At 38.2% G+C, this 25,388-nt stretch overlaps 2 protein-coding genes and 1 long non-coding RNA gene across 3 annotated transcripts in view; 2 read left to right on the forward strand and 1 right to left on the reverse strand.

The window, feature by feature from the left end:
- Window positions 1-822, forward strand: part of LOC134671254 (acyl-CoA:lysophosphatidylglycerol acyltransferase 1-like) — a 610,785-nt gene extending 609,963 nt beyond the window's left edge. The window contains exon 6 of the transcript XR_010099198.1: window positions 767-822. The gene's annotated coding sequence lies outside the window, so the exon portion shown is untranslated. The remainder of the gene's footprint in view (window positions 1-766) is intronic.
- A 5,367-nt stretch (window positions 823-6,189) lies between these two features.
- On the forward strand, window positions 6,190-6,486 carry LOC134671067 (uncharacterized). Its single transcript, XR_010099168.1, has 2 exons — window positions 6,190-6,285; window positions 6,386-6,486. It is a non-coding gene; the product is annotated as an uncharacterized LOC134671067 (long non-coding RNA).
- Window positions 6,487-22,170: 15,684 nt separating this feature from the next.
- Window positions 22,171-23,372, reverse strand: LOC134671562 (uncharacterized). Its single transcript, XM_063529422.1, has one exon. The coding sequence runs from the start codon at window positions 23,008-23,010 to the stop codon at window positions 22,171-22,173; it is 840 nt and encodes a 279-aa protein (XP_063385492.1). The 5' UTR covers window positions 23,011-23,372.
- Window positions 23,373-25,388: the final 2,016 nt, after the last annotated feature.

Consider the following 25,388-nt stretch of genomic DNA (forward strand, 5'->3'; position numbering starts at 1 on the left):
GCGGCACTTGCGCCGTGCGGCACTCTCGGTCCCAGTGGCTCGCGCTGGGCCGCAATATCGTCGGACCTGAAAGGTGGGTTGGCACTTAATAAATGTTGCTCAGTGGTGTTAGGAATCGTATTATTTAACCATTCCTGTACACTTGCACGACTGCGCGTGCCATGGCTTCCACGTCGGCTTGAGCCCGCGGCCTCTATGGCGGCGAGATTGGCTTCCAGTTCGAGATCAGCAACTTTGCGTTCGCGCTCAGCCGCGACGATGCTCAGTTCGCGCTCAGCGGCCTGCCGCTCTCGTTCTTTATCTATATCAGCCAGACGGCGCGCATGTTGCGCCCTCGCCTGCAGCTGGCGCGCCACAATGGTGGCCGATGAGCGCGACGAGGCGCCGCTCGCCACGCGGGAAGGTGTCGGCCTTGGTTCGTGAGGGGCAGGGCCCGCGCCTTGCTGCGCGAGCGGAGCAGTGTCCCTCCCGACGGCTTCACCGTCTCCCTTATGAGCCGTCTCACTCATTGCACTTTTTGAGCGAGTTATCATTGAGCTTTACGGCAGAAGAACCAATTTTATAAACGACTGTAAAAATAATAAGGCACTGGTTTCGATGGTAAAACAAAATGTAATGAGACAGTAATAAATAGACAAAAATAGTAGCAAAAACCATAAACAAAATATACGTAAAAAAGGTAAACATATATAAAAAGGTTGTGTGTTGCACAAGCGGCAACAGAAATACATCATCTGTGAAAATTTCAACTGTCTAGCTAGCACAGTTCGTGAGATACAGCCTGGTGACAGACAGACGGACGGACGGACAGCGAAGTCTTAGTAATAGGGTCCCGTTTTACCCTTTGGGTACGGAACCCTAAAAATCACTATTAATTTATCAGTTGTACTATAGTCAAAGAAAACATCGTGACAAAACGTCGTATTTGTAAAGGTATATATTTTCAACACATTTTAGTTTCACACTTGTTCAGTGTTAGTTACATAACTGTATTCATATCACGTCCTCAAGGTCTCGAAGCTTGATTTATTCTCTCTTCTAAATATTTATTCCCTTACCTTTTTCTTAGTCCATTATAAGATTAACCCTTAATCAAACGGAACACTTTTTATGAGATTTTTGAAAACTAAGAATGGTTTTTAGGTAAATTGGGTGCGTAGATTACGAAAAAATATATAAAAAGAATTTTAGTGGGGGGGAAAGGGGGGTTTTGCGGTGGGGAATATTTTCCCGTTATCCGTTACGGAACAGCAAAATTTTGAATGAAGTGGGAAATAGTTTCCCATTGTCCGATACGGTTACAAACATTTTACTAGTTAGTATCTCCCCCCGGCTTTGCTTGGAATTCAAGTATGAGCCTTTAACGTTATCTTCAAAAATCAAAGAAATAAATAAAAGAAAAAAGAAAACAAAAACAGGCACAGATTTTTTTGTGCAACAGGCAAACGGGCATATATTTTTATTTTTGGAAACCAATTAAAATTTAGGTGGAGAACAAACACTGGGAAATAATTTCCCACTTGATAAAACCTACCAATTTTTTTGTAAATCGTACGTTCAGGCACAAACAATGGGAAATAATTACCCACTTACTAAACCTTAAAATCTTGGCTAAATCATATCGTTATCACAATTCCTTTCAAGCAAAACACAGAGAAAATAAGTCTAGTTTATGATAGTATTCAGTGTATGCACTTACAAGATTTTTTTTCGCACTTAACCTCAAAACACTAAAAAAAATGTCGTTATTGCAAAACAAATCACAACAACTGACATTGACTTTGACGTATGGTCACAAATGGCGGCCATTAGAAAAGTGTTGCCATTTTTCAAATTCAAAATGTTACTAAGATTTTAAATCTGTATGGTTGGTATCGCTGAGTGCTGCCATTAAAAAGATAAAAAATATTTCGTAAATTAGAATGAAGTGGGAAATAATTTCCCGATATTTGATTAAGGGTTAATCTCCTAACACAAACAATCTTTACGTGTTTTGAGGTCTCACTTACTGGTTTTTGTCTGTAGGACCATGGGAATAGCTCTGAATTATGATAATGAAGAGTAACAGTGACGTATGTCAGGCTCGGTAATCCTGGTATATGTCCGACATGTTTGTGTTACGACATCTTGATTTAGCCCTGTTCAAGGATCCAATGTTGTTGAGTGTTAAGCCTATGAAAGTAGCAACATGATATATGTAGTATTTTTGTATAGGTATAGACAGAGATTTCGTGTGTACATTAATTTTATTGGAGGTGATATTTTCTTATCCCAGTTTCCCAAACCGCATTGTCTGCATTGTTTTCCAAAATGAAATTCATGGTTTAGGTACACATCATTCAATACCGCCCTATTTTCCTTTATGTTATTTTGAATATAAAACTACATTTTTTTGAAAATCTTTAACCAAAGGTTAAGTCCTTGCGCTTAAAAAACTCAATACAGGACTCGCCTCGGGAGGTTTTAAAGCGCAGAGTCGCGTAAAAACGAGTCAGTTCTAAAAATTTAGACTCAAATGACTCGAGTTCCTTCCAATTTTAGTTTCACACCAATATTACAACTGCCCAAGCTTGTGACACGTGCAAACTCAATTAAATTGTAAGCATAAACTGTGAACTTGGTTGTTCACGACGATATTGTAAACTCTTTGTATAGGTTACGGAAGCGTGTGTATCGACATTTCCTGTTTCGTAACCAAACAAACAGTTAAATTTGGGTTACCTAATTTTGAGAGTAGGTGACACACACCTACATAGTAGCAGAAACTTCTTCCTCAATATTAAATAATATTAAATAATTACATTAAAGTTTTACCTACATTGGTGGAATGAGACTGGATCTTTAACTGGTCTGTAATATGAATACATTTTATCGCGTGATATTTACCATAACATTTTCAGACGATTCGGTTATATCCTGTCCGATTTCTAAGATCAAGTTCGTCATACATTTACTATGGCGTACTTGATCTTAGAAAAACGGACAGACTATACAATCGCTTTTGGTAAAATTAGCGCTATCAATCAACTAAAAAAAATTACGCCACCAGAAACGGGAGTAGAGTTGACTGCATACTTATGCCAAAGGATACCCTGCCTATGAGCAGTATGTAAAATGTAGAAGGCGGTGATCTTGGACACAGCGCGTAATAGTCCGCCGGTTCCTCCCTCTGCGACCCTGATCGCCTGCGAAAAAAAAAATACGATGATTCTGAAAACATTTGCAATTCATCATCATCATCATCATTTCAGCCTATATACGTCCCACTGCTGAGCACAGGTCTCCTCTCATGCGCGAGAGGGCTTGGGCTATATATAGTCCCCACGCTAGCCCAATGCGGATTGGGGACTTCATATACACCTTTGAATTTCTTCGCAGATGTATGCAGGTTTCCTCACGATGTTTTCCTTCACCGAAAAGCTAGTGGTAAATATCAAATGATATTTCGTACATAAGTTCCGAATAACCCATTGGTACGAGCCAGGATTTGAATCAGTATCAAAAGTGACTTTTCTTCAAACAAAAACGCCAGTTTTGACACTGACATATCTAACCTATATCGTATCTTGTCGTAATATTTGATGTATCTTAAAGTTAGAATTGGTCCGAAAGTCCCGCACCGCGTCTGTGTTTGTGTGTATGGATGCGATAAGCTCAAAAACTACTAAACGGGTTTTCATCCGGCTTTCACCTACCAATAGAATGATTCGTAAGGAAGGTTTAAATACTTAAACCTCATTGTATACACAATTTGTTAAGGTTTTGTGAGGCCGGGGCGGGTCGCTAGTATTTCATGTATTAGACACTCTAATTGTATTGATGGAATCACATACGCCACAAACTTGCCTAATTTATGAAGTGACTTAAAGCCATTCATGCCACCACCACGCGACTTTGACAAACAACTCGATGCTAAGCCGAACAGATACAGTGTCAAGCGGAATAATTAATTCAGTTGAGAGCGATCTGTCACTACCTAACGTGAGCGTTGTAAGCCACCGATTACGTAATACAGCAATAGTTGCTAAGCGGGTGAGGTGGCCAAAATGATCTTGACGCGACTTTATTGTTAAGGGAATAAGAGCGCGTCAAGGTAATTTTGAACACCTCGCCCGCTTAGCAACTTCTGCTGCTGACAGTGCCTACGGTACTGGATTATTAAGCTAAAAATTTAACGGCCTCCTAGCCTAGTCGGTAGCAACCCTGCTTATGACGCGGAAGGTCCCGGGTTCGAGTCCTGGTATGGGCATTTATTTGTGTTTATCACAAACATTTGTTCCTGAGTTATAAAATAATTTGCTATTTTGAGAAATCACTTTGAAATGCACAAGTCTGTATAGGAGAGCAAATTGCTAGCGTTTAATCCTGGCAGCGTGATTATCTCTATGATGGGTATAATATTATATCTGCAGGAGATATCAAATAACCAGCATATAGAAATTGATCTTGATATTTCCTACAGAAATGTAATAAGCAGCATCGCTGTACAGAAATACAGCCTTACTATAGAAAATTTCGAAAATCACTGTCTTGATAACATTATATTTTTGACATCCTGTCGTAATGTTGTGCAGCATTGCTGCTACTAGAGGCTATGCCGATTCTTGGGATTACATGCCAAGCGGACCCCAGGCTTTCATGTGCAGTGGCAAACAGCAGGGACAACGCTACGAATAAGAAGAAGAAAAAACCGGGCAAGTGCGAGTCGGACTCGCGCACGAAGGGTTCCGTACCATAATGTAAAAAAAAAGCAAAAAAGAAACGGTCATCCATCCAAATACTGACCACTCCCGACGTTGCTTAACTTTGGTCAAAAATCACGTTTGTTGTATGGGAGCCCCATTTAAATCTTTATTTTATTCTGTTTTTAGTATTTGTTGTTATAGCGGCAACAGAAATACATCATCTGTGAAAATTTCAACTGTCTAGCTATCACGGTTCGTGAGATACAGCCTGGTGACAGACGAACGGACGGACGGATGGACAGCGAAGTCTTAGTAATAGGGTCCCGTTTTACCCTTTGGGTACGGAGCCCTAAAAATGACAATTTCAATATAGACATCCCGGATAAATGTATTTTTTTGCAGAAATACTTACAGTCGGCAACAATGCTGCAGCAAAAACGCCAATGCAGTTAGCCGTGTCAGAGAAGAACTCTAAAAAACCGGACAAGTGCGAGTCGGTCTCGCCCACCGAGGTTTCCTTACTTTTTAGTATTTGTTGTTATAGCGCCAACAGAAATATGTCATCTGTGAAAATGTCAACTGTCTAGCTATCACGGTTTATGGCTTACAGCCTGGTGACAGACAGACAGGCAGACGGATAGACGGACAGTGGAGTCTTAATAATTGGGTACGGAACACTAAAAACGTCTCAATTGGAATAAAAAAGAAAGATGTCCGCAGTTTTCCAACTTCGGTGTTCGCGGTAGGCCCTTAACGGCACTTGCACCATCCCACTAACCCGGGGTTAAACCCTTAACCCGGTGTCAAATTGTACTGGTAACCATGATAACTCCGCAGGTTTAACCGGTTAACCCCGGGGTTAGTGAAAGCTGCAAACTTGTGGCTCTTAGATTCGTATCGTATCAGTGACAATTCGATGACAAATTGAACTACAAATAAGCCAGTTCTCATAGTACTAATTGGAATCCCGACAAACAAGTTTAGCATCACGACAGCTAAACAAGAGTTAACGTCATATTATTATTAATTGGATTGTAATTGGAATAGTGAACTAGTGAACATAAATTTGCATTGATCAGACGTGTGTAAAGTTTCTAACTGGCATCATGATTATATTTGAATTGCGAGTGCAGGCGAGTTAGGGAAACTAGTTAAAATGTAGTCTTGTTAGAGCAGGCTAGGTTCAAAATGGGTGTGTCTAGCAACACAATCGAAGCTGGGGTGATTAGGATTACTTCTCACTATAGACTCTAGAATAAAGCTGCCACAGTACTGCAAATTTGAATCGTATCCAACAATAGAAATTGATATTATTTTGATATCATTCGCAGAGCAACTCTTGCTTACTTACATATAGGTATGTAGTATCAACCAAGATGCACCGGAATGGTGTCCGCGTGAGGCCAGCGTGAAATTCAAATAATTCCGTAAGTGTAAATGATCAAGGGCGGAGACTTGAATAAAACTGGTAACTGCACTTAAACTATATTTATTATTTATTAACTTTTTTAACGCTTTATGTCATAAACACAAACATCACTCAACCGCTCAGGTCCCGGGCGCAAGCGAGCTAATGTAAACCTTACTTGAAAGTGTGAAGGTTAAAAAGTGGTGTCGTCCCTGTAGTGTCGGCACTGTAGTGTCGTCCCTTTCAAACTTACAGTGTTGCCACTTTTTAATTTCTACTCTTTTTTGCCAAGCTGTACTTAACAGCGTCCGCCATAACACCTATAGCTGTCCTTGGTGCTGTGGGCACAACTAGTAATTACCACTTTAGGTGTTCTTGGCGTTCAAAAGGTTACTTAAAATATGAAATTCTTGCATTATGACGATGTGAACGCTAAGGGAACGATAGGAAGCGGAAGTCCAGGGCTGCCACATGCAGGAGACGTTTTACGCTGTAAAGGCGGTTTTACATTGTCTGATATTTATTTAGGTGAACACACAGTATTAGCTGTGTAAAATGTGTGTAATCTATTTTTCGGTTTATTTTATGTTTCTTTACTAATTTTTTTTGTCTGTTACCTTCCGTGATTATTTCTCACTTGATGGTCTAATCGGAAGATCAGCGCTGGAAGTCGCCAGCAACATGCTGAGATGGGACCATTTCGTGACACTTTATTTTTCACTATGTTTTTTTCTATGTATGTCTGTTGTCTGTGTGTTTACGAATAAAAAACTATTCTATTCTATTCTATTCTATTCACAGTAGGCAAACCCGAGGTTTGCCAAAACCTTAAAGAATATAACTAAACGGAGTGGTCATTAACAGGCGTTCCCCTCTGTTGAAAATAGGCGGCCAATGGTCAACCACATGTCAATCACATGTATGGACTGACGTTTATCTGACATGACGTACCTATACATTTGATGTGCCTCTCCCCCGCAAAAAACGGCAGACTATTTTGTACCGAAAATTATAGACATGGCGTCTCCGTTGGTTATATCCTCTAAGGCCGAAACCATCGGCGTTGTGATCTCGGTAAGCCGTTGGAATGAATTTTGGTAAACATTGCATCTCTTTGATGACGTTGATTGGTAATTATGACGATTCAATCTAAACACCTCATAAATTCTGTGAATTTAAATGTTTGTCTTGTACCAACAGCTTTAATTGAGATTGATATCATAACAAACATTAAAGGGTAGTCAAATAGACATACCAACATAGGTTCAAATAAAAAAACGTATATTATAGGCACGAGAAGGTAGTGTGAAGAATATTTTGTTAAAAATCGTGAAAAAATTAAAAAAAAAACGGTTTGAAATAATTTCAATCGATTTACTGTGTTACCCATAACAGAAATTAAATGCAGGTATTTAATTTCAGCTAAGTAATTAAATACAATATTATACAGACTGGTGGATAGAATTTAAGTAGGTATGGCTCCCATCTGTAGTGTCTGTAACTTTACTAGAGTTATCTATTTAATCAACATTAATTTGAAAATTATTGTCAAAGTTTGCAATTACAGATTTCCCAGTAATACGTAAAATGAAATAACCAAATTCTCATTTAATTAAAAACACGGAAACATGATCATGTAACAGGAAATTCCCAGACGATGGAAGGGATTCCATCGAAGTTTCCATGTGTCTAAACTTTGCTCGATATACTTCGGAAAATACTTGCAAACATTCTATCGGGAGTTTTACTTGGAATAAGATACCTACGGTTGTAATATCCAGACGTAACATTGGATGGTAACAGTGAAGACATTTTGTTGCCTTTTGGTTTGCGGTACTACAGTTAATGTTAAATACTTTCATGCAGTTCGGTGTGCGTTCGCAGTTTAATGAGTAGAGTTCCAGTAGGTAGTAACGAGTTCGGAATACGTTGGTGTTTACGTCGTTTTTATTCCGGAGCGCGAAGAAGTCTCCGAGTTGGTTTGTTTGTTTTCTATTAGTTGAAGTCTAATCGTAGCTATAATTATGCAACCTGATAACCGCATATACTAGTTCCAAAATGTATTAGTTTCAATAGAACTTTTTAAAAACATTAAACACTGTTTATATCTTGTTACGCTGTTCTTATTTTTGGCGTGTAACGCCAATGAACGAGTTTAAAATTCCGTTTCCGTCTTGCCTCGCATTTCTTGTTTTCTATTCATTCCAGTAAAGTGATGCCTTTGAATACCATTTTACCATTAGTTTATATTTGTTTATAGAAATAGTTTGTACAGATTCAGTGTAGATGATCATCGTATTTTCACGGATACTTTCCGGTCTCGGTACAAAAAGTACTGACATTGATTAAACTAGCATGATAAATACGAACGTTTCCGAGAAAATACGATGGAAAACAATTATTCACTACTTCTGTAATTAAATTTTCCTCAGTTGAACCTTTATGTTTTTAGACTTTTTTAAATAAAAATGGTCTCAAAATTGTGCCTGGGAGTGTACTAAAAATGTAGGTAATAATGATTGAAAAACGAAAATGAAATGAAACTAATGGATTCCTGGAATTTGTACAAAATGGGATTAAGCCTTTTAGCTATTTGCAAATTTAAAATACTAATAGCATTTTTGTAATATAAAAATAAGTATTTGGCGGAGGGTTCAATTATTCTTACAACAGTCACGTATCATCATAAAAGATTTATAAACATCCAGTTAGAAACTTCAGTACTTATAACATTAAATATGGAAATTGGTGTAGAAAACGATCTACATAAGAGCTAAGTCAATAGAAATCTCATTTCAAAACTTCGTACAACTCCAGTCACTGAAAGGTAAATAATTCAAAAGTATAAAGTAGCGTCTTTAAGCACACATCGCATAATCACATAATATTCTCTGCAAAGTTATCCCGGGGCGAACCAAAGTACAGAAAATGATATATGGTGGAACTTTTGCAAAACACATCAGCCTGATATAATGCTGGAATATTCTTTCTTCCGTACTTCTTCAAGTTTTTGCATGTATCCTTGTTTCGAATTTCGCCCGGAACGGTGTTTTGGTTTTAATATTTATAAGAGCATTTTCATTTTGTTTTTTTTTTTATCGTAAATAGGGGACTGTGACATTTATTGTGTGATTTTTTTTCAAGTTCTCTAGCTTAGATTAGGTTATTTAATATACATTAAATAACTTTATAAGTTAAACATGCTTAAATCATACATTTAGTATTACATTTTATATTCTGATTACCCACGAGTTAGAAATATGTAGGTATAAAAGTTTTACCTATGTATTTATTTGTTTTCAAATAACATTTACCTATATATTCTATTTATACTTTCATTATTAATAATAAATATGGTAAAATAAGTAGTTATAAAACAAAAACAAGCACGAAATTCACGAGCCCAAAATTCTGATTTGTGTTATTGACTCGTTCTACCGGATATTGGTTTGTTTACTCATAAATATTGAAGCAAAATTTATGTGCACCAGGAACCATTTGATTTAGCACGGACTATCAATTAATAACGAACAAGTCTTAAAGCACATAGTTTTTAGGGTTCCGTACCCAAAGGGTAAAACGGGACCCTATTACTAAGATTTCGCTGTCCGTCCGTCCGTCCGTCTGTCACCAGGCTGTATCTCACGAACCGTGATAGCTAGACAGTTGAAATTTTCACAGATGATGTATTTCTATTGCCGCTATAACAACAAATACTAAAAACAGAATAAAATAAAGATTTAAATGGGGCTCCCATACAACAAACGTGATTTTTGACCAAAGTTAAGCAACGTCGGGAGTGGTCAGTACTTGGATGGGTGACCTTTTTTTTTGCTTTTTTTTTGTTTTTTTTTTGCATTATGGTACGGAACCCTTCGTGCGCGAGTCCGACTCGCACTTGCCCGGTTTTTTTTATCCAGCATTTATCAAAAAAGTTTTATGTTATACATAACCTTACAAAAATATTGTTCTATTATGACCATGAGTTTATGTTTTAAAGAAACCCTTCTGGACTGTCATATTATTATCGTTATATTATAGAAATTGAACTTGTTTTTTTTTTATTTATAGCAACAAAGCCAAATGGTTTTCCGTTTCTTTGCTTGCAGCCTTTTGTAATAATAGTTAGTTATAAAAAAAAAGTTAGTTATCAATAGTGACATTTTCGTTTGAAGAAACGTCAAATTTGGCACTGACATATCTAATCCATATCGTATCTAGATCTAGCCGTAATATTTGACGTATCCTAAGGTTCGAATAAGACCATTCGATTGTATGGCGGCGTCTAGGTTCCTGTGACTCTTTAGAAATGAAATTGTTCATCCACACAAACATACGACTTGTCTATTCACGTAGAAATCAAATTACATCTACTAAACTGCTTAGCAATGCAATTGCAAGCTATTTTAGCTCAGCGCTGGAATTTCAGATGGTGCGTAGCCAACATGCAACCGTTAACGCTCCGTATCGAGCAAAGCGCAGTTGTCACTGTCACACTAGTGTGGAAGAGTGATAGAGAGAGAGATGACGATACGCTACGGAGCTTTAACGATTGGCACGTTGGCTACGCGCCCTAGGAGATATTCAGTTCAAGTTTCACATATCAGATTAAAGGCTACGTGAGATTTGTACATGCACCCAAATAACTAGAACCCTACTTGGTGAGAAATCTTAGAATTTTCGGGGTCTTCTGTAACATGGTTCGCAATCATTTATCTTCGAAGAAGGAATTAGATCGGTTCAGATGACGCTCATGCTTTGTACGATTTGAGTTTAAGCACTAGTTGTAATTGGTACGGACTAGGGATCTAAGTCATCATCATCATCATCATTTCAGCCTATTTACGTCCCACTGCTGAGCACAGGCCTCCTCACATGCGCGAGAGTGTTTTTGGGCTATAGTCCCCACGCTAGCCCAATGCGGATTGGGGACTTCACATACACCTATGAATTTCTTCGCAGATGTATGCAGGTTTCCTCACGATGTTTTCCTTCACCGAAAAGCTAGTGGTAAATATCAAATGATATTTCGTACATAAATTCCAAAAAACTCATTGGTACGAGCCAGGATTTGAACCCGCGACCTCCAGATTGAAAGTCAGACGTCATATCCACTCGGCCACCACTGCTTCTCGGGATTTAAGTACATAGTTGCAATTTGATCTACGGATACTAAAGTCACTAAGCGACACTTGCACCATCCCACCACCCGGGTTAACCGGTTAAACTTGGAGTTACGATGGTTATCAGTACGATTTTTTTTAATTATTATTATGAATGGGCTTACTCATGGCCACAGACTAGCCGAGGCGTAGACGTGGCCTACGATGGAGCGAGCTCGCCCAGAAGGTGCCTGTTCACTCTTGATTTGAAGGTTGCCGGGTTATAAGAACACGGAAATATAGACGCCGGCAAGGAATTCCATTCCTTGGCAGTGCGCATAAGGAAAGTAGAAGCAAAGCGCTTCGTGCGAATTGGTGGAATATCTACCAAGTAAGGATGGATTTGACACTGGGTTAACCGTTTAACGCGGTAACCCGGTAGTCAAATACCCTGTAATAATTATGCAAATAATCCAAGTCTGTGAAAAGTAAGTTCATATCCTATTTTGTTTCAATATTTGCTAGATTATTAACTACATCGTTTTATTTTTTATACAGCCTATGCGTTGGTTCCTTGTTACACCAATAAATCAACATTGACAAGCACTAATGTTTCTCATTAACATTTCAAACCGATTACATTTCTTGGTTAATTAAGCACCTCAAACCTAATAATTATATTGAACATGCAGGTTGTTTGTACACCTCTTAGCAGGCACACAAACAGTCCGACGCTGTGTTAGAGATGTACCGGATATTCGGTTACTATCCGGTACCCGGGCTATTCGGCCGGATACGGGATAGTGACTTACTATCCGGCCTAATACCGGATAGCAACTTTGCTTGATTTCGGAGTAAAAGAATTGGATTTAAGAAACAGTCACAGTCGTAATCGTACTCGTTTATTATTTTAAAAAAATTTAACATTCCACTCACGGCGAGATTCAGGAAATGAAATAGACATTAACTAGATATGAAATAGTAAAGATATGTGACGTTCCACTGCAAAAGGTACTTAATGGCGGCTGACGCTTACGCTATTATTAACGCCGCTCCAATATTCAGCCGGGGCAATGGTACCTTTTGCGGAACGTCACATATCTTTACTATGTCATATCTAGTGCATCGCTAATGCACTTCCCGAATCGCGCCGTCAGTTTAACGCGCACTCATTTCGTACCTAGACGAGTCCGCGCGAACGTTCACTACGAAACAAGTCAAAACCTGCACAATGCGCACCTGAAGAACCGAAAAGTAGGTATAGTTCCGCCGGCCGGATACCGAATATTCGGCCGATGGTCAGGCCGAACATCCGGTATCCGGCCAACCAACTATCCATTGCATCTCTACTCTGTGTACAGTATACGTAATAGATTTTGGCAAACTCCGCGAGCTGTTCAGTGGAGCGAGAGCACAGACTTTATTGTTTGATTGTACACTTGTACTTGATTCTGTTGGTTCAATGTTACTAGAGTTTCTTGAATGGGCTAAAAGGAACTTTGGTCTAGGTTACGCGTAAATAAGCTATTAATTAAATAAATTATTACTAAGCACGTCTACCGCATGCATCCGGAGAGGTGGGCTAGCTTAGCCACCAAGTGGATGCCGGTAGAGGGACGTGGCCGCGGTAGGCCCAAACGGAGATGGCGAGATGACCTGGACAGCTTCCTGAACAACTGGCCTGAGGAAGCACCAAATCGGGAGTCGTGGAAATTAAGGGGAGAGGCCTTTGCCCTGCAGTGGGACACTCAAATCGGCTAGGAAAAAAAAAATTAAGCAAGTAGTTCCTCGTACGTATCTTGGGATCTTTTACACAAAGCTACAGCATGAAAAAGTAAGCTCAGTATTTGCTACATAGATAAATAATAGATAGATAGATAAATGTAATCAAGTGAAGACACATGATTGAAAAGCAAATTAAAAGAATATATCGAACAGAATCGGTAAAACACAGGTTTTTAGGGTTCCGTACCCATAGGGTAAAACGGGACCCTATTACTAAGACTTCGCTGTCCGTCCGTCCGTCTGTCACCAGGCTGTATCTCACGAACCGTGATAGCTAGACAGTTGAAATTTTCACAGATGATGTATTTCTGTTGCCGCTATAACAACAAATACTAAAAACAGAATAAAATAAAGATTTAAATGGGGCTCCCATACAACAAACGTAATTTTTGACCAAAGCAACGTCGGGAGTGGTCAGTACTTGGATGGGTGACCGTTTTTTTTTTGCTTTTTTTTGTTTTTGTTTTTTGCATTATGGTAAGGAACCCTTCGTGCGCGAGTCCGACTCGCACTTGCCCGGTTTTTTATATACCTACATAAAAAATATAGCAATAACGAATTATTTCTTTAACTTTACCGTATCAGTGTATTTAAAAAATATATCTTACAAATATGATATGAATGGTAAACAAGAAATTCTCGTTCGTTTAATGTAAAACAAACACTAATAAATTTTGCTTTAGGTAATTTATTATGCTTCATATGATTAACTGAGCGCCACTTGCCCCATCCCACTAACCCGGGGTAAACCGGTTAAGTCGTTAACCCTGTGTCAAATTGTACTGGTAACCATGGTTACTCCAGTTTTAATGAGATGATGCAAGTGGTAAAGGGAATAAATTAAAACAAAAACAGGGAAATAATGTTATGACTGCACAAAAGAAACAAAACATGCTATAAAAAGCATTGAATACTCCAGATTGCTGTAAAACGGGAAAAGTAGGTCATGTTTAAAAGAATCCACGATAGATTAAGTTCAAAAACTTTCCTGTAGTTGGTGAATTTGATGATCCGTAACCCAGATGCGCCAAGACGACAGTAAACTTGATACGGTTTATAAAAGCAATATAATTCCCCATTGATAATTTGTTTTTAATGTGATATTAGTGCATCGCAAAACCTATACTTGTTGGCTCTTTGTCATGAACATCTATTTATTTTTTAATTTACCTACTTAAATAAGTTTAGAACATTTTGTGTATTAAGTATACATTTTTGTAACATTGAACGAATATTAAAATCTTAATATCGAGTCCCCGTAACTAACTTTTATAACAGCGAGCTTTCAAAATTGCTATCATAAAATACTAAGAAAATTAAGAAAGCCAGCGACGTCGAAAATAAGCATAAAAACACCCCAAAATCGAGGTACATTTATTATCTATCATTTTGAATGTTAAAGTAGGTATCTTAATATAGGCTGCTTAGTAACGGCTGCCATTGCGAATCATCAAAATCAGCCGTAAATGGGCCAATTTAGTCCTTTTGTCGTTGGTATAAGGTATAATTTAAGAAATGTTATTTTGGAAGGGAAAGGAGGGAACGATTATGTAAATAATGCTGTAATGGCGTCATCATGGTTCACGTTGCTCTTCTCAGATTGAAAACAATAAGAGTTGTCGAGAAAAAAAATATTAGGAAATGGAAAATGACAATTATTTGTTGATGTAGAACACGGTGTACATAATTATTTACGATTCCTATTTATTTATATTTGCAAAAACAAGTTGTCCTAATATCGTTGTATGAAATACCAATACAATGCGTTTTTATTTAACGCTCCTTTTATATTTAAAATACAATATGTCCATAAATATATACGCTGAATAACTACTTAATGTTTTTATTTGTTGTTATATTATAATAGGTACCTACTTTTATTTAAGTTACAGCTACCAAATATCAAGAGACATTATAATAAAGACAAAATATTCACCGAAACGAGTTAGAATAAAAATGATAAAAACAATTCGGAAGGTGCCAGGCTTTGAATAAATGATGCCACTGAGGGGCTGATGATATTATGTTCATATCGTTTGAATCCCCGTTAAAATGTGTTTCATGAAATTTTTATTCATTTGGCATAATGTGCCCTTTTTACTGCGCGTTTGAATCTTACTTTATAGTCAACCAAAGGTTGGTTAGACGAAATTAAGTATCGTGCGTGTGACTGGAATGAAACCCAATTTAATCTAGAGCTTATTGTAACAATGTTCCTAATCACTCAGAGCGCAATTTAGCTGGGTTAGAGTAATTTATGGAGTTATTTAGTATAATTATAGTTTATCTTACTTGTTTCAGATACGAGTGTATTCAAGTCTCGACAAAGCAGACCATCAAAGGTACATATTTATTGAGATAATTAGTATAAGAAACTATACGTTTAGATCCTATTATCTATGACATGACACTATGATAAGAACACGTGCAATTGAAGAACCTGGGTGATTTTATTGTAAACACTTGAATAGCCTGGTAATGCATTCTCGAATGGCGTCAAAAAACTTGACTCCCTAAACACCATGATTTGTTGAAGCAATTTATTAATTTCTTACTGTTGCTCTGACCAAAATGTCTCGTTTAATCATGCTGTCAGAATGCTTTGACCTCAGCGTCGTGATTCGTCAAAAGATCATGATTGATGGCGTGATTTAATGAATTAGCCATCCGCCGCCGATTTTCCTTGTTATCCGGATTTAACTCGTTTCTCTGCGTTTTGCAAGATTATTTTTGATGTAAACTGTTAGCACGAATATTACATTCCCTGCCTGCTATTACCCTCTAGCCGTCCAGAGTCTTATAAAAAGGTCTTCTGTTCCATTCTAATTTGAATCTTTGTTTTGACAATCAAAGTTGCATTTTTCTTGGCAAGTTTTGACGTCTGGGCAGCTAGAGGATAAATCATATCTAGATCTTTGGATATTCAATCTTAATTTAAAATATTAAAGTTAAGTTTCCAATAATCATAAATTTTGAAATGTGACCATATAGCAGGCAACACGTTTAGAAGCATTTTTGAGGTGTCATAAAAACAATTGTATGTATACAAGACGATTAGAGACCGATGTTGATTTAACAATTTGTACAGATTTTTCTTTCGTTTACACTTAATTAGTGATTAATTAACACGACTCAAGGTCGTATCAAAAAAAGAATTAAAATTAAAATCAGAATTGGCCTATTACAGATATATTGTGGTAGCCAAGTACCCATAGTTAATATATCTCTCTCTGCTGCTATAATTACAATATGAACGCGTTCCGATATTATTGATCTGTGTTATGCCCCACACATTCGAAATACGTCACGTTACATATATGTTTTTACGTGTCGTGCCAAAACCCTTTTGAAAATCTGTATATTTTTTTACCAAGTTCCTGTTTAATTACATTACAATACATGTAAGTACACACAACAATTAAGTCTCCTATGTACAAAGCAAAATTTAAATACTTTGAAATATTCCCATACGTTTAATTAAGAGTGAATATTCTTCAGCCCTTACAGAGCTTCCTTCATTAACTTATATCTTTTCAACAAAAGATCCGGTGCGTTGTGGGCATTGCCAGACCACGCAAAAGCATAACTGCCATTGGAAAACCCATTTAATTTTATATCTTATTCCCACGCTATAAATTTCAAATTCGAACTGATTTTTCATCGGCTTATACCTACGGCTGTTATGTGTGACGGGGCAGAGAACGTAGTGATGTGACGTTAATGTGTAAAGTTTAGTTCAGACGGAAGCAGAAAATTTATTGTTGTGTAGGGCTAAGTGAGTTTTGTTGTATTTTGTTTTAAAATAGTTATCTCTGAATGCTCTGTTGTTTTAGCTTAATCTTTTTTAATGTATTGTTTTGCTTTATTCTCTTTTACAGCTGTAACGATTTGTAACTAATAAAACAAAAAATTGTTTCATCCTACAAGGCATCTGTTACTTCAAAACGACATAACGAATTCGGATGGGAGTTGACCGAAATAAATATATTTATCTCTGAAGTAATTAATTACCCTAGGAAAGTTCACACATAATACTAATTACGGACTAACTGCCCGATTCGAACTCTAAAATACGTGAATTAATAGATCTAGAAACGAAATGGATTAGATGACTGACATATCTAATCTATCGTATGTAGTTCTATTAATTGACGCATCTCAAAGTTCGAATCGGGCCGAAAGCCGTCTACGTAGACAAGTTTGCGTTCAGAATCTCCTCAACATAAGTCAAACAAAGTTTTCACTTAACCACACATCGCTCCCATCCTCCATCGATCCGCCGCAAACGTAATTTCCCAAGACAAACTAAGTATTTGTTCTTTTCATTGTTGTCAACCCTTTGCGGCGGCCATTGTTACTTTTGTTAGACACATTTATGGCTCGCAACTTTGCCTGCGTTACATCCCTACTTATAAAACGTCTTAACTGCCAAGGATTTTATTAGACGATACGCTGTTTACGAAAGTGAGGCCGGTTGGCTGACTTCTATTATGTTACAGCGTGAAAAGGGATCAGCGATGGAATTGGAACTTAAATAACAAGTTTAACAAAGCACAGGAATACACTCGGAAGCGGTGACGGCGTTTGTGGTTTTGTCTTCACAGTCACCCCGGTAGTTTCATTTCGGCAGTTGTCTCGTCGGTCGGTCATAAAGAAATATACATAAGTAAAGAAGGAGTAGTAACTCCATACATCAGTTTTCTTGCCAAAACGCGAGTTATTTCGAAGTCGACATCTAGCGTCAAGTAGCGGAATTTATCATTACTGCTAGTTGACAAAAGATGTCGCGACGAACGAAAACTCTAATGCCCAATAATTTTCAGCTAATTAAAGCTTTATTTATATATTTTTTATATCCGGATTAACCGGAACTCTAATTTCAACTCCTTCTGCTTATAATATTAGTTGTAAGTTGTTTTAACAGTACATTCTTCCTCAGTAGCGACACTGGTATGAAGTAGCGTTACTGATAGTTCCACTACTTGAAGTTAGATGTCGACTACGAAATAGCTACTGCGGGCGCAGCACGGTTCCATTTTTATCGACTATCACTATGCGCGTCCCTTTCGCACTAACATACTTGTTAGAACGTGACAGGCATGGTGATAAGGGATAAAAACGCGACCGTGCTACGCCGCCTGGAGTGGTAACTCCACTGATGTATGGAGTTACCACTCTTTCTTTACTTAAGGGGCTACCCGAAGTTTTCATCGATTTTTGACAAGTTTTGAATCGTATCTCCTTTTTGTGCACTACAGATAGAATTATAAAACAAACGGTTATCGGTTCTTCAATGTTTTATCTCAGGTTTTGTCCACCGGATTTTGAAAAAAATTAATACTTATTTTTTTATGAAATTTTTAAACATTGTCTAAAAAACACTTTTTTCGTATCTAGTTTGCAGTAAAGGATCTTACATGTACGAAATCTACATATTTGGGTTCGTCTTTGAAGTCTCGAAAATCGTGTCCAAGGTTTTAATTTTAAACTAATTAACACAAAAGTTATGGCCAGAAAACCAGTTTTTTAGCCTAAAATTGTTCAACTTTGATGCCAAATATCTCAAAGACAATGAACTTTAAAGTAAATATGAGATACTATCTTGCTTAAAGCCGTTGCTGTTAATATGATAAGCTACAAAAAACATTAGAAAACTAAGGGATTCAGATCGAAGGTCATTGGCGTGGGGGAGCCCCTTAAATTTCTCTTTGGCGGTGATAAAGAAATGAGTAGCAATCAACTAGTGTTTTGTAAATTAGAAAATGAATAAATTGTATTTTTCTCGCTGTCGGTCGAGAACCAATTAGCTGAAGAAATTGTCAACTAAGTTTCATTTGCAAGTGACGTAATTCTAGATTGCATGTTTATTTTAAAAGTGCCATTGCATTTTATTTCTGGAGCTGCAGGCTTGATAGATCATAACACTACAAAAAGTGAACGCAAAAATCGCAGAAAGTTTGTGAAAAATATGCCGTTAAATTTTTAGATCCTAATTTTGCAGCGGCTGTTTTTGTAAACAGGCTTTATATTAACTAGGTGTATTCCATTCCATCTCCTTTGTGATACTCCTTTGGGTACCTTTTGTTAGTCTGTGTTATGTCTAGCAATGCCTGTCTAATAAGATTGCTTTTACCAAATGTTACAGAAACGTCTTCAACTGAAAAAGGGTTTTAGGTTTCAACCATTTTCGTATTTGATTACTTGCAGCAATATTATCAGATCTGTGTTGGGTTAAGATTTAAGCTGAAGAGTTACGCTTCTTCTTTCTTTTCCTTGTCCTTTTTCCATTAACTTGAAATAGATTTCATCCCTCCGGCGGCCACGAGCTTGATCACTTTTTTTTACTGAATATGACATATATTTCAGTGTATAAAACTGACTACCGGGCATTGGCTATCATTTATGGTCATTTCTGCGTTAGGTACAATAATAAAAGCATCAGAAATCAATCACACATAGTAAATTTCTGTAAAAATGCAATGCTCTACACTAAAAAGCAATGATATTAAACTAAAGAATTTTGATACAAAGCCATCCTTTTTCATTGCTTATTAAGGGTTTACTTGGCTTGTTGAAAGAGCAGGCTTGGCAAGGTTGCCAGCAACCTATCAACCTAGATAAACGCATTATGGAGATGCGGAAAAATAGCCAATGAAAATGCATAACCTATTATAAAAACTTACTTTTTTGAACTGAGAAATAATATAATAATAATTCAGCCTATATACTCGTGCGTCCCACTGCTGGGCACAAGCCTCCTCTCCGCGCGAGAGGGCTTAGGCTATAGTCCCCAACTCCCCACGCTAGCCCAATGCGTATTGTAGACTTCACATACACCTTTAAATTTCTTCTCAGATGTATGCAGGTTTCCTCACGATGTTTTCCTTCGCCGAAAAGCTAATGATAAATATCAAATTATTTCTTATATAAGTCCCGAAAAAGTTATTGGTACGAGCCAGGATTTAAACCCGCAACCTCCGGATTGAAAGTCAGACGTCATATCCACTCGGCCACCACCGCTTTGTTTGTTAAAGGTTCATTAAATAAAACAAAAAAGACGCTGATCTCGCTTATTGCTTTACTGCGCAGGGCTGAAAGGCAGAACCAAGAAGCGTCCGAGACAGGCGCTCCTTTAGGTTCAAGCGTGAGTTAGACTGAACGAACTTGTATAGGTATATCAAAACAAACACAACATTAAACTGCCGTATTCGAACTTCAAAATATTCACAAGAGACGACACGTACTAGATCCATTCTAGATACGTTATAATTTAGATATCAACTAGTTCTCTTTTGCAGCGCAATTCGGGCAACCAATGTCACTTTTACTTTAGATAGAGTAAGATATCTATTAGATGTGAATTGGATCTCTAAGTCATATCCTGTGGAAATCGTTCAAGAGTATCTCCAGAATCGCGCAAATGTCAATTTTGACAGGTTAGATCTTAAACATATCGTTATCGTATCTTGGTGATGTCTAAAAGATATCTAATAGATGTCTATTTCAAAATCCGAATCGGGCCCAAATTCTTTTACCAAACCTGATATAACAGACGTAGCGACGTTCATACGGAGTTCATAAAGCTAAGGACAAAACAAACTTCGAAAGCTTTTCCTTGATTGGCTCTTAGCTGTAAAAAGCTCTTGAGACAAGACCGCGGGTGAATGTTTACAAGACTACACGGATGAGCTTTTGTACCTGGTATTATTGGAACTACGAGGAGAAAACTAGTAAAAGTTTTCCTGATTGGTAAAGTTAAATAACTATAATTGTAGGACGAACTTTACCTATACCTATACCTATACGCCCGTGCCGAGGCGTCCGACATCTAATTTTATATGACATGACGGCTTAAGGATGACTGACGTTAGACCGGGCCGTGGCCGGACCGGAGATTCCGGAGCTTCGTTTTCTATGGAAAGCACTACGTGATTACCAGCCGCCAGCCGTCATACATGTTTCTAAATAGAAAATGACATGTCGGACGCCTCGGTCAGGGCACGGCCCGGTCTAGCGTGAGTCAACCTTTATCTGCAATCACGTGGTGTTTTCCGTAGAAAACGAAGCGCCAGAAGCTCCTGCCCGGCTCCGGCCCGGTCTAGCGTGAGCATCCTTTAGTGTATCTATTGTTTTGCTGAAAATAATTTGATTTCCAAACACACTACACATAATTAATACACTTTCAAACAACTTATTATGATTATCACAAGCCCCCTTGACCCCTATTCGACAAGCGACATTTGACGTATCGTGTTGATCTCCCGTTGATGTGTACAATGTCAAAATTTGGCATTAACAATCCACAGTTAGGGTGACAAGCAAACCAAACCGAACCACCCTTAGTTTAGAGTTGAGTTTTGGTTGTACCAAATGATATTATCCACCGTTGATGGAATCAACACTCAGTATGCAATAAAATCAACTGTTGATTTGACGTGGATGCGAAATCTGACAGTTGTACATGTCGAATTTGGCCCCTTACTAATATACTTACATTTTATTTCCTATGTTGAAATATGTTTCCTTTCATTGCCGTATACAATAAACTAAATAGATGGTAAATAAATGGTGGTATAAATAGATAGTGACAGTTAAAGTGGCCAATATCTTAACATATTCTTAACTAAATATATGATATGTGACAAATAGAGGTCTAAGATACTTATTACAACAATCATAAGTACTTAATACATAGGCAAAGGGTTAGGTAAGACATATGTAGGTAGGGTAGAAAAGGGGTTTCAGTCGATGTGTGGAAGGGCGGCACCGTCGTCGAACCCAAGCCACCTGGCGGTAGACTTAAACCGGTGGCGTGTGCCTCGGATGCACATGGTGGTGGCGCGTATAACGGCGATACTGATCCTGCATCTCAGCCAGCCTAGTATGGTGCTTAGAGAACAATTCCACTGTTGAGATATGGTTTCTGCCATATGTTTTATAAAGGAGGACATTTGGGGTGCATAGACGCTGTTAACAGATGTTACAAGTGGTGTGAACGTTGCATGTCGCATTTCACAGGCCGTGGAATATTTTAAAGATATGTGACAAATACCCTTTGTGTTATAGTATTATAATGTACAATACATAGTCTTCTTCTTTCTCCGTGCCACTTCCCATTTCATTTGGGGTCGGCCCTCTGAATGAATATGCTTCCGCCATTTGGCTCTGTCATAGTAGGTTGCTGGTATTTTTAGCGACTGTTTCTCCACCAGGTGGCTTTTGGGCGGCCTGGTGGTTGTTTGCCTATGTCAATTTCAAGTGCAATTTTTACCGGGTGATCTTTTTCTCGACGCATTACATGTCCATACCATCGGAGTTGGCTTTCGTGGAGTTTGTCTGGTATTGGAGTGACTTTAAAACTGCCTCTAACATGTTCATTCCTAATCCTATCTAGCCTGGTGACTCCGCCTGCCCATCTGAGCATTTTCATCTCAGTGGCATGGATATTGGCCTCGTGCGCACAAGTCGTTGTCCAACACTCTGCGCCATAAAGTAATACTGGTCTGACACAGGTTTTGTACACTTTTCCCTTGGTTCTAATGGGCATTCTACGGTCGCAGAGGACACCTGACAACGATCGCCATTTCATCCAACCGGCATTTACTCTGTGCAGCACATCGGCATCGCATTTGGCAGTTTCGTGCAGAATGGAACCAAGATATTTAAATTTTGTCACTTCAGCCACGGGACTATCCCCGATATGGAGTGAGGAAACACAGGTTCGTCTAAACATAAATTTCATGAACTCCGACTTCGCCCTACTAATCTTTAGGCCATTGCTCTCCAATGCGTGGCACCATTTATTTAAGGTCTCTTGTAAGTTTTCCGGTGATTCAGCTACTAAAACGATATCATCGGCATACAGGAGACACCAAGGAACCGCGTCCTGGATATTCTTTGTTAGGTAATCCATTACGGTGATAAAAATAAGAGGGCTGAGAGCTGAGCCTTGCTGGACGCCTACTTTTACGGGGACCGGTTTGCTGGTTCCTGCGGGGCTGCGGACTGAGGTATTAACATCGGTATACATGTCCTGTACGAGCTTTATGTATGGCTCCGGAATGTTCTGACTTCTTAGGGCTTGCCAGACCAAACGACGTGGTACTCTGTCGAAAGCCTTTTCTAGGTGAAGAAATGCGATATAGAGATTTTTCTTAAGAGCTCTGTATTTTTCGGTTAATATCCTGAGCGTTTGTATAGCATCCGTAGTACCTTTTCCCTTAGTGAAACCAAACTGATTGGGTGTGATTGTAATAAGGCTTCTAAGCTTTTGGTCCAAAATCTTTTCCCAGATTTTTAAGGTGTGGGATGTTAGGGTTATCCCTCTGTAGTTGGAGCAATCCTGGACATCACCTTTGTTTTTATAAACAGGCACTATAGAACTATGTCTCCAGGAGTAGAGTAACATAAACATACCTACAGGATAAACATGAACCTACGTCCTACATCAAGTTCTAAGAATCTGAACTGTATTTGTCCCAGCAGGAATTCACACGATCTCGAGTTTCATTTCAGACCCCCTTATTCATTTAACTTTACGGGCCTGATTTAGTTAAATTATGTTCTATTTCCTATTTAAAACTTCCGCATTATGATCCGCACAATGAACACATTAACTCACATTTATAGACGGGTCAGCCGCGACCACGACCAGTGAAACCTGTGTCGAACGTCGGTAAATAAAGGCAATTGAATAAAATTCGCCTTAGATCCGTCGAATATAAATGTGAGTTAATATGTTTTATCCTTTCGTACAAATACGTAAGTCAAAATGACAGATAAAGACAAACGATTTGTAGCGCGTTTATAAATAAGGGGGTTAGAAAGTATAGTCACACCAATAAAAGTCATAATTTCATACTAGTTTGACGTTTAAAATGACACTTGCACTACGTGGGCTATCAAAATCGCTGCAGACTTTTTACGATCTGACTATAGCACGTTTCACCTAGCAACGCTATTTCGACTCCACTCAGCGACAAATAGCTGTAGAATCAATACGACAATATATTGCTTTGCTATTCAGCGCTATAATAAATGTGCTAGTCAATTAGTGTCAACCCATTGTACTCACTTGCATATTTTTTATTTGCAATTGAAGGGATGTTTACAAAAACAACATAACTGACTACACTGGTTGACACCTGAAACGATTGACAGTGTTCTTAAAAACAGTGTCACCGCTCTAAGTAGTTATGTTGTTTTTGTAAACATCCCTTTAATGAATTTCCCAACCTTTTTCGGCAAAAAGAAATAATTATCTCCGCAAATAAATTTAATAGGTGAACCGCCATCAAAAGTACAAAACTCGATACGTGTTTCGCTTCTACGAAGAATCCTCAGCAATGCTAGAGATGTTAGCGGCCTGGAGTTCGGCAATCGAAATACCTATAAAATACCTGTAGATGGTTATATGAAAATCATATTTTCTTGTGTGACATATGTACACCTATCATTTTGTCGCTTTATTATGTTCATTAATTACTTTAATATAAGTATGTTTAATGTTAGAAACTTTAATTTTAATGATCTAAATGTAGGTATCTAACTATCTAATAACCAAAATTTATTTCATAGGAAAAATACAGTAGAAAGACAAATAAATTTAACTTATGAACTAAATACATCTATAAATAATACTAAATTAAAACTAACAACCCTAAATATCCAAAATAAAACAAGGAATATAAAAACTACTGAGAGAGGCCTCCCCGCGCTACCCCCGGCGCAAAGGTGCCCATCACACTCGCTGCGTTACCGCGTTGAATTGCGATGGACAGCATAATTATCTAATTAGTTGTGATGTTTCCGATAGTCTTTTGATAGATAAATCTTATTAGTAATGTGATAATGTATATACCTACATACCTAGGTATTCTTGTTACCGCATACATCTTTTTACCCTTCGGCGTAGAATAACTTCACCGTATTGCCAATACCACCCACGCCCTATAAAGTTTACCTAACTTCTTATAAAGTTAAGTTATATAATACTTAGGGTAAGTTTTCGTAGAAGATTGAAACTAAAACCGGTTTTAGTTTTCTATAAACGGTCGTGCGTAGGTGGCGTACTGAAAACTGTGCGACGGGACACGTTGCTAGGCGCGTGATGCCAGGGGGCCTACCGCGAAACACGTTCGACGTAAGTAGATTCGTACGTAAGGGTGACAGGGAGGCAACACGTCGAACATGGTTCGCGGTAGGCCCTGGTGGACTAAAATGTCAAATGGGATGGTGGCCACTTTCGAATGACAGAAGCCCCTGGTGTCCGTTTATTCGTTGGGTGGACGACATAGGAAATATTGCGGGTCACTTTTGAATGAGATTAGCTCAGGACCGGGACAAGTGGCGTACTGGCGTACTATAGCAGTGGGCGATTAAGGGCTGATATGATGATGATGAAATTAT

Source organism: Cydia fagiglandana, chromosome 15 (genome assembly GCF_963556715.1).
Source record: "Cydia fagiglandana chromosome 15, ilCydFagi1.1, whole genome shotgun sequence".
Classification (NCBI taxonomy): Eukaryota; Metazoa; Arthropoda; class Insecta; order Lepidoptera; family Tortricidae; genus Cydia; species Cydia fagiglandana.